Consider the following 22,629-nt stretch of genomic DNA (forward strand, 5'->3'; position numbering starts at 1 on the left):
GGGTTTGATGCTGTTGTTTCTGAGCTCTATGTCCACGTACACTTGAGGTTGGTTGAGTTTTTGACTTATGTTGGCTTCCATCTTCTTGCAAAGCTGGGACAGCTTTATGGAAAAGTTACCCAGCAGGATAAAGCAAAAACTACTGGTCTACTGTGAGAAGGTGACAAAGATGTGTTATTGAACTAGCCAAAATGAAAACAAGCCCTTTAGACAATAACTTCATAAGAACAAGAACTTCGCTACCATTACTGGCACAGGGCTATCATCACAGGCATAAGTTAGGCAACACAGAGCAAAAAAAAACCATTACCATGAAAAATGAGTTGTTCATGTGCATTTAAAGATAGTCAGTGAATCAACAAAAACACACTAACAAAACATACAATAACTGACAATATAGAATAATTAAATGATTAATATGTGCAAAACCATGAAAACAAACTTTTCAAGATCTCTAAGAATTCAGGGAGTAAAAAAGTACATTTAGCAAACGGGGGATAACTTGAGGAAACCATCGCCATAGCTGGTGTCCACTATAGAAATATGAATGTGAATTTAGTCCAGCCAAACTAATTCTGGCGGGCCAGAAAAGGTTGAAAAGTGCCAAAAAGTTTTCGACACACTCAACAGCATATTACTGCCGTGACTGACCTAGCCTTGATGCATTCCATGCAGAGAAATATACCAAGTAGGGGATTAAAAAGGGGTCATCATGTTACTGATGACAAACCTACAGAAAATATTAAACTTTCTCCTATCATACCAAACTATTCTGTCTGATCCTGCCTTATCTAATATTATAATTAGTAACTTAATAAGCCTACACTCATGTTAATCGAAATTACTCAAACCATAGGTAACGACAACAATGTTTTAAATTGACGTATCACCACAATATTATTTTATTTTTTCAGTGTGGGTTATTTCTTTTTAATTTTATTGTGCAATTGCAAATTCACATTGCCAGGTGTCCCAAAAGCAGCAAAGATTTTAGGGAAAACAGTATGAATGGGCTGCCCCACCTGGATGATGCAACGGCAGCCAGAACACTCACCACATATCAGCTATCAGTAGTGAGGAGAGCAGAGTGATGAAGCCAATTCATAGATGTGGATTATTAGGAGGCCATGATTGGTAAAGGCCAATGAGAACTTTGGCCAGGACACCGAGGTTACACCCCTACTCTTTTCGAGAAATGCCCTTGGACCTCGGTTTTACATCTCATCCGAAAGACGGCGCCTTTTTACAGTATAGTGTCCCCGTCACTATACTGGGGTATTAGTACCCACACAGACCGCGGGGTGAGCGCCCCCTCCTGGCTCCACTAACACCTCTTCCAGCAGCAACCTTAGTACACATCCAGGTACTGCCAGTTGTGAGTTGCAGGTTGATATGGCAATTCCAAATTTGGAGGCAGGATATAAAATCATAAAATAACTAGCACTTCCAAATAAAGAAAAAATAATCCAAAGTGCTACAAATACAGCAGCAATACAGAACTCGGAAAAAAGTCATTAACTATACAAAATGTTGTCATGGGAAACTGTATGTAATTACTTTCTCGAATGACAGAAGGGGCCAACAGGAGACTGAAAAAGCACCATAAAGCCTTTAATTAAAGCGCTGCCCAATGGACGCCAGACTCATGATGAAAGTCTCAGTGAAGAATTATACAAGTTGATAATAAAGCCGCACTGAAGCTGACTGGCCTTTCTGTCAGCAGTGATTCATTGTACCATCCTACCCATTCCACCCTCTCAACCAGAGATGAGAGACTCAGTCTGTTGATCCTACCAGCCCTAACTGTGAGATACCTTATCTATCAATCAAGCTCATTTTTTAAAGAGAATGCTATCAATTGAGATACTAATAATGGCAAAGAACCTGATAAAGTAGCCAACTTAATTTTCTGTAGAGTGGATGCCTATTTATTACAAATGAGAGAGATATAAAAGAACTGATTTCAGGGCCTTATTTGAAGATTAATTTCCTGATAGCTATTTAATGAGTTCCTTGTGATCAGTTAGGACTTGAAGAACTAAAATAAAATCTGCATTGCCAGAAAAAGACATTTGAATGACTTAAAATGTCTAGATGGCCCTAGGAAGTTTTCTAGAAGTGAAATGTCAGTGTAACAATAACGTTATATCCTGTCAGGCAGTGAGAAAAATAACCATGTGCAAACAGCATATTAAAGTTTCTACTGTATTCAAAACACAGTTTTTTAAAACAAATTAATGTCTGCTGCCCTGGGGATTGTACCGATACTCCACTATTGTAAAATCCCGCACAAGTGCATGTGTGGATTATTGGCTCTGTGTGAAAAATGGAGCAAGAGGGCAAAGACTGATTGGCACTATTTCCCCTAAGGAAATCTATTATGAAAATAACCTTTTATTTTTATTCAATCTTGCAACTGATACACATTCTGAGCTGCAAGATGCAGATGCATTTCATAAGCAAACAGCAACTGACAGACCTTGTCGAAAAGAGGAGAATAAACAATCAGTAATTTACAGAAACCTTATATGGAATATGCTGGCTGTATTGGAAATATAACAAAAAGCAGAGCATTTAAAGAAAATACTACAGCTTGCTGACTAACCTTTCATCTGTACTGTTTACAGTGAATTATACTATTAAATCAAGAAAGTGTCAATGGAAGCTGATCTAGTCTAAAATGAAAAAGGCTCATGTTTTGGACAAAATCACATGGTTGGGTGCCTGCATACTGTATACATATAGATCATCTTCTTATGAACCTCCCTTTTTGAAAATCTCTGAAACGGGGCAAATTAAACAGCTGATGGTGGAGTTAGGATTGTGGTGGACTGATAGTGTTGTGTAAATTTCTTAAATTAGCAGAAATAATATGTCTATCAGATCAGTGTGCATCCTAAGGTCTCCTGCCTGTCCTCTCCAATATTTTCCAATTTATTCCAATAACAGCTTTTGTTGCACTTTTCTTCATAAGCCTTGGGTCTGGCAGACTGGATGTTTGCTTTTTCTATCCTAAATTTAATGTATTAATAAAAGGATTCTGCATCTTTGCATTGAGTGATAAACACGGATTTGAAAAATTATGCTTGTACAAATGTCATGACCTACAAAAATAAACCATATACGAACTGCAGGTTCAAATTCTCCCTATATACCACAGCCTTATTTAATACTTTTGTTGAAAAATTGGAACTACATCCACCACACTATGCATGCATCCCACCTAAGTGCTGCTCCATTGAATCCTTACACTATCATGTTCAGCTTTCTCTATAAAGAAGTTATCCAACTTTTTCAACACAAGGAAATGACCCACTGCTGTTTGGTAGTCATTTCAAGAGAGTTTGATACCCTGCTGGCAAAGAAACAGCCCCAGCTATCTCTTCCCCTGACTCTCACACTGATCTCCTCTGGTGCACAGGTCCACTCTCTGCCTCTCTTGCACTGCATTTCAGACCACACAATGGTGCTTCAAACTAGCGAAGCTGCACAGAAAATTCTGCATTTAACTTGGATTGTTCTACATGAAGGTTTAACCTGTCTGTCTCATAATTAATCAAAGAATCAAAAATGACGAGACTGTATATAAGCATTTCCCACTGAAAATAAAACAGGACTATGTAGATCATCAGGGAAAAAACAAAACACAAAAGTTTTCCAAAGCTTATTTTTAGTTTTGTTTCCAATCATAAGAGCTCATAAAGGTTTATCCTGATAAAACTGATAAAAACCAAACATGTACCCAAACTTATATGCACAAATATACATATATATATATGAACCAAGATGCATACAATGATACAAATAGGTTCAGAATTGTTGATGTGAATAAGTTCAGAAGAGATATTTTAAAGACTATTACACTTACCTTTGATGTGAAAGTAAGAGCAGTAGGTGCTCAAGACAACTGAGTAAGGATCACAACCTACTTTTATCATATAAAAATAACCTATATTTAATTACAGTGAGAAGGTCCCCTTCAAGGGTTCCTGCCCATCATTGAGCCCTGGCTCCAGGTCTTCAACATGATAATTAAACAAGTGACCTGGGACCTTAATTCACTTTGGCATTCCTAGTTAGAGCATTTCACTCTCAATTCTGTTGTTAGCCAGGTTATTAAATCAGTTAGAATTCAGGAGGAAGATATTTAATTCAGTGCTTTTGACTTGCCCACAAGCCTCCCCTGGTTGTAAAGCTCTCCTGTCCTATCAGCCGAGATAGGTTAATAAATTAATCTGGAGCCATAGTTCTCTAGGGATAATCCTTCAAATGCTGAAATTACTTACACACTTCCTGTTGCAGAACTGCTGTCTGTGGGCAAAGAACCATTTGACCTCTCCATCTGTGCCAATCTAAACAGAGAAGAAGCACAGATTATTAAGCAGGAGTAAACAAACTTTAAAAAATACAGCCAATGGTATTTTAACAAGGCTCTGAAGGTTGCATGGCAATTTCAAGCTATTTATTTTATTTTTATAGCTGCTGCTGCTTGGTTTTAATTTGGTAACTGGGAAATGGCATTCATAAAAAGCAGTGAAACGCAAAAAATGTCTCTAAAAACGCATGATGTAAATTAAAATGCAAAACATTTAGGCTGTCTTGAGATTTCACAAATCTCAATGTCCTTATTAATAGGTTGGTGTATGTAAAAAAAAGTCTTTGAAAACTAAAACTGGAAAAGGGGGCTGCATCAGAGACAGGATGACATCCGTATTGCAAATTCAGATCTGTTATACACAAATAACTAAAGCTGTTGAATATACAGTGGATAGATAGTGAGGGATTATGGAAAAAATAGCACTGGAAGTAAGAATAGCACAGGCTTCCAGAGCTGCTTCAGTAATTGCGTCAAACAACCTCAACTGCTGTTCCTGTCTGAACTGGTTTTTGAATCATCTCTAGTATTTTGTATTTTAAGCAATACAAATATATTGCTTTATACTTTAAATTATATACAGTACAATATTAGGATTTAAAATTATTATTTTTTTAGAAGACAGGGTGACAACAATATATTGCACTTTACTTATTCACAAGGACTCAGTCAACTCCAATACTTTGGTCAGAAGACACAAACGATCTGTTATATAACATTTGTTATGATAAGTTACATGTATCACAAATTTTACACTTGCGCATTAAGCAAAAAGCGAATTTCAAAATAAAAAACAAAGAAGAACTGTGAACATCACTAAACACTTATGAAAAGATCCAATGAACAACTTGCACATTGGAACCATACTGGGTCATGAAATGGAAATAAACTTCTCAGTCTGTGGTAAATGATCTGTTATTTGCACACTCTTTCAGAATGCTAAAAATGCCATTTCTTGATTATGTGTCAAAGTAATGTGAAAGATACATTTAGGATGCTAGCAAGAAAGGCAAAAGACAAAAAATTTTAAAATGGCAAATACCTGCTTGCATAATGCTCTATCCTGGAATGAGTGTCATCATAAGAATGTTGTGGAGACTGAGAGAGTCTGCAGGCAAACAACAGAAAAAACACACAGTAAATGACACCTTAAAGACATCAAGCAATTTTCCAGAACAAAACACTCTACAGCATATGATCTATTAGGCAGCCAGTGTTATTTCTAATCTACAGAAGAGCTTTAAAGAAAAGTGTGAAAGATAAACATCAGCAGTGTGGGAAGCATAGCCAGCATGCTGTGTGGAGGGGCGTTGCATATACTCACTCATACTGCTCCGGACACATGCTGATGAGCGTGACAGGACTGCAAGAGAAACGGTGGGAAACCACAGAACATCTTTAGGGCAACTTTACAAACAGATCAGAGAGTCAAGAACAGAAGCAAGCGTGGAAGAAACGGCTCTGTCTGCCCAGCTGGGCCGAGTGCCAGCACGGCCCACCAGAGAGCTGGCAGCTAGGACTGCACTGCCTGGGGCTGCCCCACTTTACTGTACAGGAGCACAAAGGTCACCTAAATAGACTGAAAGCCATCTGCTAGTATTGACACGAGTTGGACGAAGAAATGTGTAAGAACACGGGGATCTGGGATTTGTTCCCAATGCTATTTTTAGTCTTTTAAGTACTGTATGCCTGTGTTGACTGCAAGATTTTTTTTCTTTTACTTGCTTTTGAATCTGAATACAATTGAAGACAGCTGATCAGCTTCATACTATCAATGTATACTGGGACAAATTTTATTTGTAAAACAACATTTGGGTAATGTGTCAATCAAGATGGGAGTGTGACCTGCTTATTCAAAACCCCCATCAACTGCTTCTTCTAAGGAACTGATGCAACAGATGATAGAAACTTGGCAGACTTAGACAAAAACAAATATCTTTATAATTTTGCACCTAAAAAGTTCCCATGATAATGTTTATACTTGCAATGGGAAAGAAAGCATTTTTATAAGCGATGCATGCCATACATATTGCTCTTACTCAATTTGGTTAATTAACTTCAAACAAATATAATTATTGTACTAATGGGATGAATATACATGAAAACTGGTTTCTTGTGTAAATGAAGATTGCTGTTTGACCTCCATTTCTTTTTCTTTACTGTTACTATGCAACCATTAACACCATCTCCTGCTGCTTATAAAAAACATTTGGCCAATTAGCTGAAAACATGGCAGGTATGTTTCTAGTGACAATAAAGTTAACCAAAATGCTTTACTACAATTTTGATCACAAAATCGAAACTACCACTGACTTGGGAACCTACTGATTTGAAAATTGGGATCCATCACTTACAGACATGCTTCAGATTTGCCTCATAGACTACAGCAATATTTTATGCACTATCATATCATGTCCTCACCTGCTTTGTGCAATGTGCCTAAATTGTTAAATTAACCCCAAACATGGTATGCATCACTTTTCTCAATCACCTTTATGTTCTCTTATTGATCTGCATTTCATACCACACACTGCTCAAGAGCAAAACCTGTCATTCTAATGATGGTGTAATTAAAATTCACCAATACGGGGCTCTTGTTTAAATCTAGATGACTTAACCCCATTTCAATTGAATTGAATCTGTTTAAAATTGTTAAAATTGAATCTACCAGTGATGTAGGAACCACTGACCTTGACCTTGCAAGGTTTCGCCACACTAAAACCTGCTTCTGACTTATCCCTCAGATGTGGCAGAGCAACATTCTTAATGGGTCATGACCTGCTTGGCAAAACATGCCCTGTACCACTAACTGCAAAATTGAAACTGGTTGAGTATCTCCATTCATTTATTTTCAGCAGCATCATTAAAAACTGTCATTGTAACCAATGGTTCACCAGACCACTCTCTTCTTACTTAATGCATGCACTTTCATCATAAGTGCATTGCTTTCAATGATTCAAGCAAATGTAATAAAGGAAGGGAGGATACTGGTTTTTATTGTGACTGATATACAGCAAGGGGACTGAATCTCGTTTTGATCCAGAATTGAAATTTGTGATCAGGAGTAGAGGAGGAAATGTGATTAGTTGAGCCTACATTTCAATCCTATAATTGAAATTTAAACTGTTGAACATGACTAGCATGATCAATAACTGCCATTAACATAATACCTTGTGTAATTACACATACTAAACACTAAATGCCTTGTTTATTCACCTGTAGCAGAGAACATATTTCAACTACTAAAGAACGTTAATACTACAACAAGCTTTACAGGTTAGTCATCTGGTTATTTCAAGAAGCAGCATGTCCACATTATTATTACAGCAATTTGTTTAGCAATTCAGATAAATACTGTACAAATACAATATGGATCACTAAACAAGGCATCTTATTGTTAGTATGCATTTCATGGGCAATAGGATTCTACCAAGGAGAATGTTTAATTTCAGCACTGCATGCATAATTCTCCAAATTAGAAACCTGTGTTCCTGTAAACTTGCAGAGAATTACTTGGCTTCAAGGCATTAACAGATCTGTGGTAGGATTTTTCAGGAGAGTACAAAAATATATAAAAAACTAATCTGAGGTATTGTGCCACTGGCAAAAAAGAACGTTATTTTCAATTTCTCTGTTTATGACAGATGCCATTTAATGGAACATCTGTATCCGCATGAACTCTGGTGAATAAAAGGAAAAAAGTAAGGAAAGAGAGAATGTTCTAATAAATACAATGTAGATGGGACAGTGCAAAGCAACACTGATTATTCAAGTGGCTAAGTCGTACAAATCACCATCAATGGAAAGAACCTTAAAGCTGCCGAAGCTTTCCTGAGCAAACAAAATCCAACATGTGAACTAATAAGCTAAACTGGATTAATGAATTAGCTTCAATCCTAAGAGTGCTTATTTTCCTTGTCTACATCGATCCACTTTCACGCGGGGTCGCGGGGGGAGCCAGGGTCTATACCAACAAGCAAAGGGCCCAAGGCAGGGTACACCCTTGGATGGGATACATGTCCATCATTGGGCAGATGGACACAGACACACATACTCACACCTAAGGCCAATTTTCCCAGAAGCTAATTAATCTACCAGCATGTTTTTGGACTGTCGGAAAAAACTGGAACACCCAGAGGGAAACCACACAAACACAGGAAGAACATATAACTCCACACAGGTCTGGAATTTAGCTCAGGGCCCCAGTGCTGTGAGGCAGCAATGCTAAACACTGCACTGCTGTTCAAACCCTTTGTCTACATAACCTGATCAATTAAACCAGTTTAACATACAGTACTTACACACCATTAGGATTTTATTTTCTGTAGCCTTACACAGAATCAGTGGTAAAACATCTATATTAAATGCCAGTATCCTTTCTTTCCCTTTTTGCAGGGAAAACAGCTTTACTTTCTGTGATAAAAATTAAAAAAATATATTCTTAGGAAAAATATGCTGCATAAATTTATCATTCTCTGGTGTCTTTTAATATAGGACATGTTTAAATACACAGAGCACTGTCACACTGCAGGTCTTGTGCCAATAACTTCAATAATGGAATTTATTGGATAAAAATGATAAAAGATAAAAATGCTAATTACAGAATTACTGAAAGAGTGGGGTGACATCTAAAAGCTGTTTGGTACACACCCAGGGAGTTTCTAAAAGAGAAAGCTGTCTGAATTGCAGAGAGAGAAAGCCAGGGCTCTGACCACAGCACTTTCTGGCATGTCGTGAATAGTGTTAAAGAGACACAGTTCACAACCCCACATACTGTACTTCAGCCAAAAGTCTCATTACCCTGATCACCTTATTAGATCATTTTCTCTAGAGTCTGCATTGCACCAGAAATTAGATGACCAAATGGAAGTTTTAAATCTGGAAGATGGCTTTTAAGCACAGTCATTTCTTCCCATTGCTTGCTCTGTATAACGATCTGCATGAAGGAACTGGCCCTGTGCCCTGCTCACGTGTCTCTACAGCAATTTTCATTTCCATACATGAGTGAAAATGAACAGATCATGCGCCTAGGTACCCACTTGTACCTATTTACTGTCAACAAATCAGGACCAAAAAAAGACAGGAACACTTGGGAAATGACACTATATAAGTGGAATGAAATTATTAGCCTAGTGAGACATGCACTTTAAAGAATTGCTGTTTCATTCTCATCCTTTTAAGAATACATATTCTGTAAACCTTTTTAGAAATCTCTACACTTAAGAGTATGGCAGAGCAAAACACAAAATGAGCACAGTTTCCTGTTTAATAGTACAGTACATAATAATTCATTCCATTAAACATGAAGAAGCCACACTGAAAGAGGGCACAGGGGCCAGCTTTTGAGGAAAAAGAGAAAATGAAGTAGCACAGTTTTTCATTACTCACTTGTTTTAACATTGTAACTTGCCACCCATTGCAGCAAATAAAGGCAATTTAGATTTATGGAGAACAACAGAGATGCTTACAGAAAGATTGTAGGTATGTTGAGTTTTTTTACAAAACTGAACACAAGTTCTAGTAGGTGTTCTGTGTTTTTACATTTGAAATTGTTTGTTTTTAATTGTATGATATAAAAATATAATGAAACAATATAATCAGACTCCTGCATATTTAGCCCTGACTAAAAGATGATGCTTTTAGTTTTTTTGGTAACATTTAATATCTGCACAGTTTGAAATGACTAATTTGGTTGTTTTTTTTTAGTACTATACGACAAACTCCATAGTGTCTGACAGGAGAGTTAAGACCCACTCTCTCAGACATCATGACAGGCATGCAGGTTGCCAGGAAATTGCAAGAAGTACTTAGCCATGGGCCAAGGGAGCTATAGCGAATTAAAAGAGAACTCAGAGCTAATTCTTTTACTGATTGAATCACACAGGATCAAATGTGTGAATCATCATGAGTCAGATTTTATTTCCTTTATATCTACCATACACTCCTTAAAGGAAAGATACATAATTCTAACTCAAACTATTTAGTCCAAACCGACATCTGCTCACCTACATTACCAACAAAACTAAACTTGATCTTGAAAATAATTTCTGTTCCTTATATTCTGTACAAGTTTTTGTATAATATTGAACTTTAAATTGTCAAGGCCTGGTCTGGTTCATTTTTCTCTGGCTTCTCTAAACCCTATGGCTTAAAGTAACATTAGTCAAATATAAAAAAATAGAACTTGTTTGCCCTTTGAGAACAGACTCTTATAATCATAAAGTGAAGCAAGTCTCTGGCTATTTTCTTAGAATGTAGTTTGTTTTTTTAATGGCAAGAAAATAATCCTTATATGTGTGCTGACATATTTTGCAAACTAGGTAGGTCTTAGATATTGTCTCCATTTTAAACTTGTTTATCGTTATCAGCAGGAACATGGAAATTTTCCACTAAACTATCTCCACCACATCTTTGCATGAAAATGGACATCTGCCAACTAGGTAACAGCACACAGGAACAAAATGTGGAAGGAATAGAACTTTTTTTTAGAACTGGGATAGACACAAATGAATATGCTGCGCATCCCTAATAATTTTCTGTTTGTTTACAATCATGTAGATCAGAAAAACTCAAAGCAGAAAATGTTCATAAGGAACATTATTCTCTTTATAAATGAGTGCTACAGAGAAAGTTACAGATTTACATCATCATCTGGTGGAACACAATAGTCATTATACCAATTTATGTTTATCTTAATGGATACCATAAATCTAATAGCTATATCAAGCAGGGTATTCTGACATGATATATTACCTGCTGCTTAGCAAAAGAAAAAAGAAAACTTAATGAAAGCTGACAAATTGTAGGCTGTCTGCACTTACGTCTCCAAGTTATCTCCCTCTAGGACAGTCTGGACTGGTAGGTAGCCAAGTCGGGGATGTTTGGCAAAGTACTTCTTCGATCGGAATTTGTTTTTCAACACCTTCGTAAAATCTCGTACATCTTCCCCAGAAGTTGTCTGAATCATAAACAGAATTTATTATGTTTTATTAGATTATGCAAACATTCAGCTTATATTCATCAAGAAGGCTAAGAAAAATTATGATAGCTGTAAGGCACAGCTTTACGTTGTTGGAGCTGCTGCTCAAATCTTGGTGCATTGCCAGAAAGCTGAAGCCTGAAAGGAATCTGAATGAAAAGGAATCAACATCTCCCAGCATTTAGCAACCTTAGTGTTAATTATAGTGAACCGTAATGTGCTCACTACTGAAAATACAATTGTACCAACATTGAGCTCTAATTTAACTAATGACAAAGTTTAATGATCTTTCAAATCTCATATTTTTCATCATTAAAAATCTCAAAATAACCTGGATGTTTAATTAAGGAATACGTTAGAGCACTGAATTTAATGAAAGTCTGAAAAATGAATAATACTTGCTGAGGCTGAAGGAACAGTCTGTAATGACTTTGCTGAACCCTTAGGTCTCAATCAACTTCCCATGCTTAAAACAATATACCCATTTGTTTGACTAAAGCAATTATGTATCAAAAACCCCTGTACTTACTGAAATGCCACCAATAAACTTTATGCATTTCATTTTCAAAAAGAATGTTACGATATCCTTTGCAATGTGGATGCCTAAAAGTCCTTTTTCACTATCTATATAAAAATTAAAAAGAACAGAATCCCAAGGCAACTTAATTTGTTGATTTCATACGCCAGTATTCCAAACTTTATCAGTGTATTACAGCAGCTCACTGCATTCTTCAAACAAAAAAGAAAACTAAATGTATGCTTTATAATTAAGAAAAATTTAACAGACCCATTTTATCATGGAAGCCCATGAGTACAATGCATTAAGTACAAGGAAACCACACACAGAAAAGCAAAAGAAACTGATACAGTGAGTGGGAAGACAAGTATGGACACAAGCTCAAAGGATGAATCAACTCATGCGAACCCTATGATGCACATCGTCTTGACAGAAAGCACTTGGCAACAGAACTTCAACTGATTAGAAAAGAAGGAGAAGAAGAAAAGCTGAGAAAGGCATTTACACCAACCAAAATAATTTCCTGCGAAAATCTAATTCTCAACATAAAAAAGGAGTTTTTTGGTTTAAAGATGAAAAATGGTCATTTTTAGTTTGAAACAGGAAACTGACAAGAGCTCTACATTTTTGGTAAAAAGAAAACACCACTACAACTGAAATAGTGGAAGATGAAATAACAGAAAGCTCTAACAACCTGAAAAGAGTTTTTTTTAGGAAGAAATAATACAACAATATGCTTGAGACAGTTTTGACATTAATTAGTACACAGTGAGCAGGATGTGCAAAGTTGTATACACAAACAATACAACAAAACTAAAAACTGAATCCATGAGCATGCACATACAATTATACTTTACGAAAGATGTTAAGTACCATTGAAGATGAGATTTCATTATACATTTCTGTAAACTTAAAATACCTCCAAAATCACTGAAAGGTACAGAACGTACATGAGCAGGGGAGCCTGTAGCTCAATAGTCTTTCATTCTGCTCGTTTAAAGGCATTATGGGATGATGAGCAGGCGACCTAGGGGTCGATATCAGTAAATACTTTTATCTCATTATGCTTGTCACCAGTTCCTCATACCAGTCTCTAGGATGCTCTGAAAGATCTTGAATGGCCTGCTCAGTTTCTCTGAGTTACAGACCTACTGTACATCTCAGGATGTAAAAGGAAGAAAAATAACAGTATCACTACTGTCCCACTTAACATCACATCATCAATTAAGTTAGTAGAATACTGCCATCATAGATAATGTCATGGCACCTAAACACCAAAAAGTAGTGATTGTTGGAGATGATCTTATTCTTGGAAACACTGCAAATGAGATATACTTCAATGACCAAGAGTCATCTGCAGTGTTGCTGTTTTCCAGAAGCCAAGGTGGCTAACATCATAAAAATAAATAAAAAGAAAAGTGAAGACCCAGACATATGATGGGACAAATGACAGTTTGCACAAATATCACATTTTAACAAGAAACAAATTCAGAGACCATGGAAATAAATGTAACAGTAAAAATAAATCAGTGGTCTTCTCTGAGGCCCTGCCTGCACCATACAAAGACAATAACTAATTAACCGGTCATCACAACACATGAGCAGGGGGTGCTGAATGAGGCTTTGGGTAAAACCCTTCTATAGTAAAGCCTATCTGTACAGACAAGGTGGACTTCATCTAAATCAAAAGAGCTCCAGATAGCTAGGGGTAAAGTTCCTCAAAGAAATACATAAACATTTAAAATAAAAAGAAAGTGAACAGGAGCTCAAGAAAATATGAAAGAGAGAACTATAGAGAATTTGCATATTTGGTGCAAATTTGGTGCAAAAGGTTTGCATATTAAGATTTTGAGAAGTTTTTTGATAAAGCATAAAACTATTAATTGCAGGTAGTAGACTTTCAAAATAATGCATGCACAGTACTTGAATTCCAAAATTGGTTAATAGGAAACAGAGAGTACAGATGGGTTACATGCTCAAACTGGGATGATGCAATTAGTGGGGTACCACGGGGACCTACATTATGACAACTGCTCTTCCAAATTTATTTAATGACCTAGATATTCTGGTATAGCTAGCAAACTGAGAGCAAATGTTCACATATGTTACCAAACAAGGATGTGAAAAGAAATTCAGATATGCCAAAGAAATTATTTTTGAACTTTTGGACTTAAAAAAATGGGTAAACACCTGGCAGATGACAAAAAATGTAGACATTATTCTACACAGAGTGTTACATGCATTTAGAAAAAACACTGTGCTTGAAGAAGGTAAGAGTATAAATAAAAGAGTTTTTTATGTTGATACATCATTTTCAACTTCCAGACAATTTAGGGAAACAATAAAAAGACAGATGATTAGGATATATAGTTAAAAGCACAGATTTAAAATCCAGGGACATTATGATCAAACAGTAAAATGCACTAGTAAGATTTCATTTATGATATTGTGTATAATTTTGGTCACTAAGATACAAAAAAGATGCTGTTGATCTGATATCTGATGAGAGAAGAGCAACCACATACATTTTGAACCTGAGATACAACAATAGGCTGAAGAACTGAACCTTTTTAGTCTTAGGGAGGACTATGAGGAAACCAGATTATAGTATTCATAACCCACAAAGGCATTGACAAAGTCAATATAACGGACTTCTTCAGAATTAACAGGGGACACAACAGGAAACTACATGGAAATACTGTACACTTAAAACAGAGAACAGAAGATCCTTCTTTACAGAAAGGGCTGTAGGAATGTGAAACAAGCTACTCATATGATTGAAGCCGATATCCTGAAAAAAACAACAAATGAACTAGATGGGACGGATGGGCACATTTGTAACCATAACTACACTCTTAAAAGAAAGAAAAAACATCCATTTTGGATTATTATGGGACTGAATAAAAAAAGAAAGATGATTAATCAACAAGAAACTAAATTGTTCAGACTAAAATACTGAGGGGCTTCCAAGAAATCACTTTATTAGATTTAGTCAAATTGGGATATACCAGAGCTCCATTTGTGGAGTCTCTTTCTGATCTGCTATGTTATGTTAGTACAAGAGGGAGACAATTACTAAATCCAACTTACACTTAATGAAATATTTAGTTTCCCAAGGTCTTTTCCCATCACAGCTATGACCTTTAAATCTTAAATAAAACTGTTAAGCAATTAAATGCCTTGGGCACCTAATGGGTTTAAATGAAAAACCTAAGACATAAAAAGTTTAATTTTTTAAAGACTGTAATTCCTGTGCAGTGGAATAGAAGGTCAAATAGCAGCTGGTCTGCACCTAATCACTAATTTCAGAGAAAATATTAGCTATTACTCAAAGGTATAATAAACCTCTGAGGTTTGTTTGTAACAGCATGGGAGGGGATGTTGGCTCTGCAGTGCAAGAGAGCAATGTTGCAGTGAGCTCTTGACAGATGGAATAATGTGGGCTACATTTTCCCTTAAAACAACCTGGCTGGACTAAGCTGAAATGATCACCATTTCAAGAACCTTCTAAATTTAGAGAAGGCTGAAGAATCTGCTGGACAGCAATGAAACAGAAAGAGCTGGAAAGCACAAGAAAGTACTGAGTACAGGGACTTCACAGCACTGCTCCAGACAACATGCTTTTGAGAAAAGGGCAACCCAGAGATAGATCAAAGAGGGCACATCTTTGAATCGAATTAAACAAGTTATCAGTTCTGTGGTGTAACATTTTTTATTTGCGCTTTTTGCGCACACCTGTATTTTCCCATCCCACAAAATTACAGCACTTTTAAAGTCTTTTTGACTGAAATATTTCTATTCAAAGCTTAACCAAAGAAAAATAATCTAAAAATGTTTTCATCACTAAAAGTTATATTTCCTATTGGAAACACCCAGGCTTTATTTTTGTACATCATCTAGGTGACATCTACAAAATAATTTTCTATATCTGGAAGGTTATGTTCATGATCAGATAAAATTCAATTAAAAATATTTCCTACACCCACACTAAGATTTTCAAGGACCTAAGAATCAAGCATCATCTTAATATCATTCTATCATTTTACCTGGTGCATGCACTACTTACAGGAGAAGACATATACAGCTTGATGAAGTTTAGAATTGCTTACATATAATGACTAGAGGCCTAAATGTAAATAAAATTATCCAAGCACTCAGACGATCAACTCTAAAGGTGTACATTAAGTCTTCAATTTCAAAACCTCCAACTGCACCAAAAGCACACCCTAGAATTCAGTCTACTTGAATCTTGTTGTGATAAACACATTCTGCTAACAACTGCAGAAGTATTTTTTTCAAATCATGCAGTGAAGTAGAATCCCTGAAGAAAATATGCAGAAAGAACTACAGGCAAGTAAAATCAAAGAATATTGTTAAAAATAAATGAATTCAAATAAAGAAATTTCATAAACCCCTAATGAATCAATTAATGATTGGGCTCAGTCCTGCATATAGCAGGTCATGGTGTCTCTTATGTGCTTAATGACCTCAGACAGATCAATCTCCCTTGCACCCCATGTTAAAACCAACTTTGCTGTGGTAAATGATGGAAATGATGCTAACACACTCAAACATTCAATAGTGAAAAGTATAAGAGAAAGCACAGAGGAAGCAGAGCCATGCAGAGGTACTCACAGGTGTACAGTATTCTACCATAGGATAGTTTAATTTATGGCCCTTTGCTGTGCGTCCAGAAAAGAAACAGCTCTGGCAGACATCATAGTTGAAGTGTTTCAGGCTGCGGTACCTAGAGAGACAATTTAACACCAGTATGAACATTACTTTGATATCAGACAACGTTATGTAGCACTTTTCACAAAAGTGTACCCATATTACAAAATGTACAGTATACTATTTTCACCATATAAAAATAGCAAACAGCTTTACTGAGTTCACCTATCAACAGACTACTGACTTTTTTTCATTAACAACCGAAATATTAACATTATGTCTTGGGATAGCAGATTTTATTTATAATTATATTCTCCATTTTCGGAATATGTTTGTTTAGCCCATGCCTCAACTACGTTTTCAGGTGCTGCCAACAGCATTTCATGAAAATGCATCTCAGTGGATTTACAGTACCATCTTTATAGTGTTTTTAAAGAGTTTTTAAATAAAGAAACAATAAAACACAATATTGCATTATTTTCAATGCAACTTTCTAGGAACTCTAAAGTTAAGCAAGCACATTAAATATTAAACATAGGAAGTAACAAATTCAGTGGATCAGCAAACACTTGTGGTCAAAATTAAGGGGATGCCTGGACAATGTCGCTAAAATATAATTTAAAATTGAAAAGTCAGCATATGAGTAATTAAAAAAAAACATATCTTCAAAGAAAATGCTTAGCTGGCATTTTACTGCAGACAACTTTCCAAAAAATATTCGCCTTGGAAAGTGCAGACAGCTCATAAACTAGGCAGTACTGAATCCAAATCATCACCTACCGTAGATGACTTCTAGAATATTTTTTTATGCTAGGGGACATATGACACCAGTGAAATTTGATGTTTAACATGTTTATAAAGAAAATGATTAGTGTATATATATTCGGATCATCATATAGTTTATCTTCTAATTGCTTTAGCTTTGTCCTGGCTGAACTTCAGTCTGGGCTTTTGTAGTCTTGACTCTCTAAAGTTCCCTCTGGAACTAGTGAGTTCAACTGATGAGGCATTTTTTAACTTCTCTACCTTATCTGCTATGTACTTGGGCACGTCGTGGCTTCAATGTCACCTATGTGCTTATCCACATTTTAGTGGTGGATGAAGTGGGTCCTCTTGTATGTAAATACTTCGGGATATAAATGTAATAAATTCTTTAAAATATTTAATACTATAAAAAGTTCAATGCAAGATAAGACATTATTTTAATCCTCCTCTAGAAATTATAATTATGGTAGGCATTTACTGTACTTTTTAACTAAAAAAATGGCGAAATATACAGATGCAGCCATTCAAAGTGCGCGGCACAGACACGTACCGGAGGTAATTGGCTACGGCCTCACGCATCGTGACGCGCGATGACGCAAAATACCGCGGTACGTGATTGGTTGACCGACAGGGGCACTCATGGTGCGTTGGTCAGTCGTAGAAAGATTTAGATGTCTTTACTGTGCCCGTTTTAGTACTGAATATTTATATGGAATTTTACCACTGAAGGGAAATCTTAGTAGCTGAGCATAAAAAGAATAGGAGCATACTGTAACGTGTGTGAAGGCCATAAACGATATTAATACAGTATATGGCTGGTCTCGGTACTTTAAAGAAAAAATTCCATTTCTCCCTAAACATTTTAAGCATCGAAGTCTTTAACTAACATGATACCAGAGTCAACAAGCATACTTTTAGAATTTGATTAAAAGGGAATATAATATGGAATCGCGTATCTAAAGAAATTAATAATGATATAATTATATTCATGTACCGCAACACAAGAATAGTACACGCTGTACGATGTCTGTTGATAATGTTTCTGTAGGGCTTTTTCAGCACTCCTCATGTGACCTTGCCGGTGGCGCTGTGGGTTAGGTTCCTGTCTCCCACATCACACGTTGGGTGTTCGAATCCAGCCGGAGCCATGACTTTTTTTTTAACAAACATTTCTTTGAAAAAATAAAACGTTTCCCTGGGTCAGAGATTAAATAAAACTTCACTCACACCAAACAAATCTATATTTCAAAATATTACAACATGATCGAATTTAAGTCATTTTAATAACAATGAATAGTCACCTATTATTAATTTCATTATTAGTACTATTAGTAATATCTTTATTAAAGACTTTGATGGCAACAGCTCAAACATGAGAGGTTGAGCTTTATTAGCTCCACCTTGCAGAAATTCCGGATACTATTATTTTACTTGCGGTACCACGTGGTATTATGAGGTACTATACGAGAATTTACGGTAACTCGCTGTAGGCTGCGTCAAGCGCACCACAAAATAATGCGCTATCGCCCGCTTGTTTTGAATGGCTGCATCTGTAGATCTAAAGTTAAATAAATAATAAAACATTTCTAAAGCGCAGATGATTTAGACAACCAGTTACAGTAACAGTATTTTACAACTATAATCTTGCCCATATCAGGGCTGTAACTAACTCAACACACAGCCAGGTCACAGCTTTCACCATTTTAGATGCAATTTATCACTGACAGCTCAACAAAGGTTTCTGTTTTGTCAAATGTCCGCTGAAATCAATTACCAAAAACATATCAAACGAAGGAAACGATGAATATATGGTCAACTGTTTCATTTCTAAAGGGCAACAAGGACAGACGCAAGGGAACTGCAAAAAGAAGTGAACCTGGTGATCATCTGATACTGTCATCTTAAAAAGGTTTGTCAATAGTTGCTTAAAAAAATAAAACTTCAAATTGATAAAAACATTGGTATGAATTCCACATACTGTATAGATATCCACATTCAATTTTTATGAGAGAAATAAATAAGAATGCACCCAAAGAGCAACAAACCACATAACCAATTACTGTGACAATGTGGTGTCAGGAGGCAACAGCGAAGACTTTATGGCATTTTTTGAATGATTTTAGTTTAAATGTTACAATAAAGGGAATCTATGACATAGGCCATAAGCCTTAAAGAATGTATATTTCATGCCTGACATTAAAACACGCTTCATTTATTATTGTTTAACTACATGTGCCAAGATGTTTAAATTCTTCCTTTAATCTAAAGACAGACTGGAACTTGTCTCTGACCATGCATAATGTCTGTTCAGTATCTTTTCACTGTAACCTCTGTATTATGGTGTGCTTACTTTCTGGGGCACTTCTTCAGAAATATAAGAATAACAGGCATGGTGGCCTTTATGCATAAAGCCCAGCATGTAGTATGGACAATTTCTTCATAAAAACACATTTTGACACAGTGGTTTGTATAATATTTAATGTCAAGTTAGTAAAGTCTCTGCCTCTATCTGAAACATACAATAAGAAAATAAAAAAGAGTCCCACCTGAAGCCCACAATGGGGCACTCTTTACAGATGTTGCACTTGGCCTGATGTTTTGCTGTTTCTGCAGCAGCAACTCGGTGAAGCACAGGGAGCCACACCATAGATTGAGGCTCCAGATGCATCCAATCCACAAACTGCTTGGGCTCTATCTCCACCCTATTATTGACCTGGGGAGAAAAAAAAACAGGGACATAAATAATCTTGTTGTTGACACTGAAACATATAATAATACCTGTAATACAAATCCTGAGGCACATGCAAGCAGGATCTGTATTCTAGCAAAGATCTCTGCATCCTTGTCTCAGATGAAAGTCAACTGAGAAACACCCGTTTTTGTTTTATAGGCTGAAAACAAAAATCTTTATACATTATCTGAGTTTTACAAATGTCTGTAACCGGAGGTCTTATATGAATTTGCTGTCACCTGATCATGCTTTAAAAATTAGTATGAACTTTTTGATAGAGATGCAAGTTTCCAAATTTTTTAAATTAAGGTACTGAAATACTATTTGGCAAGGCGGTATCTTTTCTTTTAATTTAAACTTCAAAGAACAAACACTGCATTGCACTGTTAATGATCAATTTTACACTTGACTAAACATCAGCAACAAAAGACCAAGTTGTAATTATCAAATGGGTAGTCTAGACCAAAAAAACATGTTTTTGAATAGCTTCTTGGAACTCTCCTGCTTTCTCAGTGTCTACATTAATTTAACACCTTTTATAAGTGAATGTCACTTTTACACAGTATATCTTGATTTAAACTTGTGAGGCAGTCATGAGAAAATGCTATAAAAATGAGGAAAAGGTGGGTGCACAAAGAAAGAGTAATTATTTAAAGAAGCCATTTTTGCAGATGAATAGGTAATTATTAATGAAGCCCTTTTTGTGCTGTACTATACAAAAAGTAACTGGGAAATGTGACTAAGAAGCTAGACAACTACTGAATGCTTGTTGGATTTTTAAATAGATCAACATAAAATTCCATTACATTTCTATTGGTTTCCGACTTGCAAAGCCTTAAACGCAAACCCTATCACCTTGCATTTATTTTTATTACACAATTGTTAATTGTTACAGCAGTTTCCTTCTCTCCTTGTCCCTTCTTTTGATTTGACACATTTGCACTTGAACGTTTACATTCAGTTCCCTGCACTGGTATTTCTCCCGTCTTTAAACATACGTGCTGGAAGCAGCTGCGGACACTTGGCTCGATGTTGCTGCCTCCAAAGGCAGCCACCTCGCCCAGCTGCCGGGGTATCTGGATGGCATCATGAAGGAGCAGCCCCAGCTGTCTCTGGTCACACATCTCAGACGGACCAGCAACCTGCTTGAAAAGATCTGTGCCAGCGCACAGCAAGAACGTCAGTACAAGCTATAAACTCTCTCTATGACAGCTTTAATTCTTTACAGAAAACTCCACCTATTCACAGGTCTTGTCTGCCCTCCATATGCATTATAATGTAAATTACAATTTTAATTGCAATATTGAATACATGACTTACTGAGTTTCGGTGGAATACTGGTTTAATCACTCAACAATTATTTAATTTACCTTTGGTAAAATCAATGCTTTAAACTTTTACATACTTATAAAACTGAAAAAGTAACAACTGGCTATAAAGACAATACACTAAAAGTGCTAAAGCTTAACAGTTTTAGACTGTCATTCTGTAGTTTGCTACTTTCTCCACTGTCTGACATTTGCTGAACTATGGTGTGAACCTTTCAGAAACCATTTTTTGGTTTATAATAGATGCAACAGTAACCAAGCTGCTACTTAACAGTGATGCAAAAAGACAAATTCCTAATACAAGAAATTGTATATGGCCAATTCTTCAAGAATTTACAAGCAGTGTTGGAACTGAGACTGAGCTTTCAAAAATAATGGCTTAGGTATTATTTAATTTGGTATTAATTAATAACTGTGACACATGTGATAAAAACCTCAAGTGTGTAGCCCTAAAAAGCCAACTGGAGATCTAGGGTTATATAAACCTGCATTAAAAAATCTCCTAACTAGACAGGATCCAATCAAGTACTAATAAAGTGTTGATTTTATTGCTTTACATTAAAATATTTAAAAACAGTATACAGATCATTCACATTTTATCCAGACATGAAACATTAATAAATAACATTTAAACAAATTAATGTTCTATAGAAGTTGTCACATTAATATAACAATACATAATGTGTATAGAGCAACTGTAATAACAAGGACATCCATGCACTGTATTTGAATGAAGGCCTGGAAATGTTTGTAAGTACGGTAGCACCCCTCCTTTAAACTCATTTTTAATAATCCCATGTGGGAATGTGATTTTCTGAACAAATTTGACTTGATTAAGTTCTTACATGGTTACTTTGCAGAAGGTTACTTAACAATACACCCATACTGATTTTACATGCTATCTCCCCAAGTGACAAGGGCTAGTGGAGCATTTAATTAATATTCAGGCTAAGCCTATGGATAAGCAAAATGACTTCTATGGAGGCCAACACTGATCTAATTACTTAAAAATGTTTGTTAACAAGTTCAGCAAAAACTGTTTTAAATTAACACTGTACATTTGTTGTTATATTTACTGAAACACTGCTACAAACAGGATCTTTGTTGAAATGTAGCAGAGGTAAACAAATATTTTTTTTAAATATAATGCTAACCTGTATTAGAAATAATCTTTTTATTCTACTGCAGCATTTTCAAACCATTTTCCCCCAAGATGACCCCATTTAGCAACCTTCAGAATGATGAGAAGACACGAACATCTTT

The 22,629-nt window shown here is 35.9% G+C and overlaps 1 protein-coding gene across 6 annotated transcripts in view; it reads right to left on the reverse strand.

Moving 5' to 3' along the window:
* Nucleotides 1-22,629, reverse strand: part of utrn (utrophin) — a 301,041-nt gene that overhangs the window by 26,406 nt on the left and 252,006 nt on the right. For 4 of the 6 annotated variants that reach the window (XM_088929485.1, XM_088929492.1, XM_088929501.1 and 1 more), the window contains exons 67-73: nt 21,037-21,194; nt 19,854-20,020; nt 16,507-16,618; nt 11,197-11,333; nt 5,700-5,738; nt 5,418-5,483; nt 4,287-4,352 (exon numbers count right to left, since the gene is read on the reverse strand). In XM_088929485.1, coding sequence (XP_088785611.1) covers nt 4,287-4,352; nt 5,418-5,483; nt 5,700-5,738; nt 11,197-11,333; nt 16,507-16,618; nt 19,854-20,020; nt 21,037-21,194 — 745 coding nt within the window. Of the gene's footprint in view, nt 1-4,286; nt 4,353-5,417; nt 5,484-5,699; nt 5,739-11,196; nt 11,334-16,506; nt 16,619-19,853; nt 20,021-21,036; nt 21,195-22,629 lie in introns of those variants that run through there. The other 2 variants (XM_088929509.1, XR_016093863.1) reach the window with 2 other exon arrangements.

Source organism: Atractosteus spatula, chromosome 2 (genome assembly GCF_055471065.1).
Source record: "Atractosteus spatula isolate fAtrSpa1 chromosome 2, fAtrSpa1.hap1, whole genome shotgun sequence".
NCBI classification, from domain to species: domain Eukaryota; kingdom Metazoa; phylum Chordata; class Actinopteri; order Semionotiformes; family Lepisosteidae; genus Atractosteus; species Atractosteus spatula.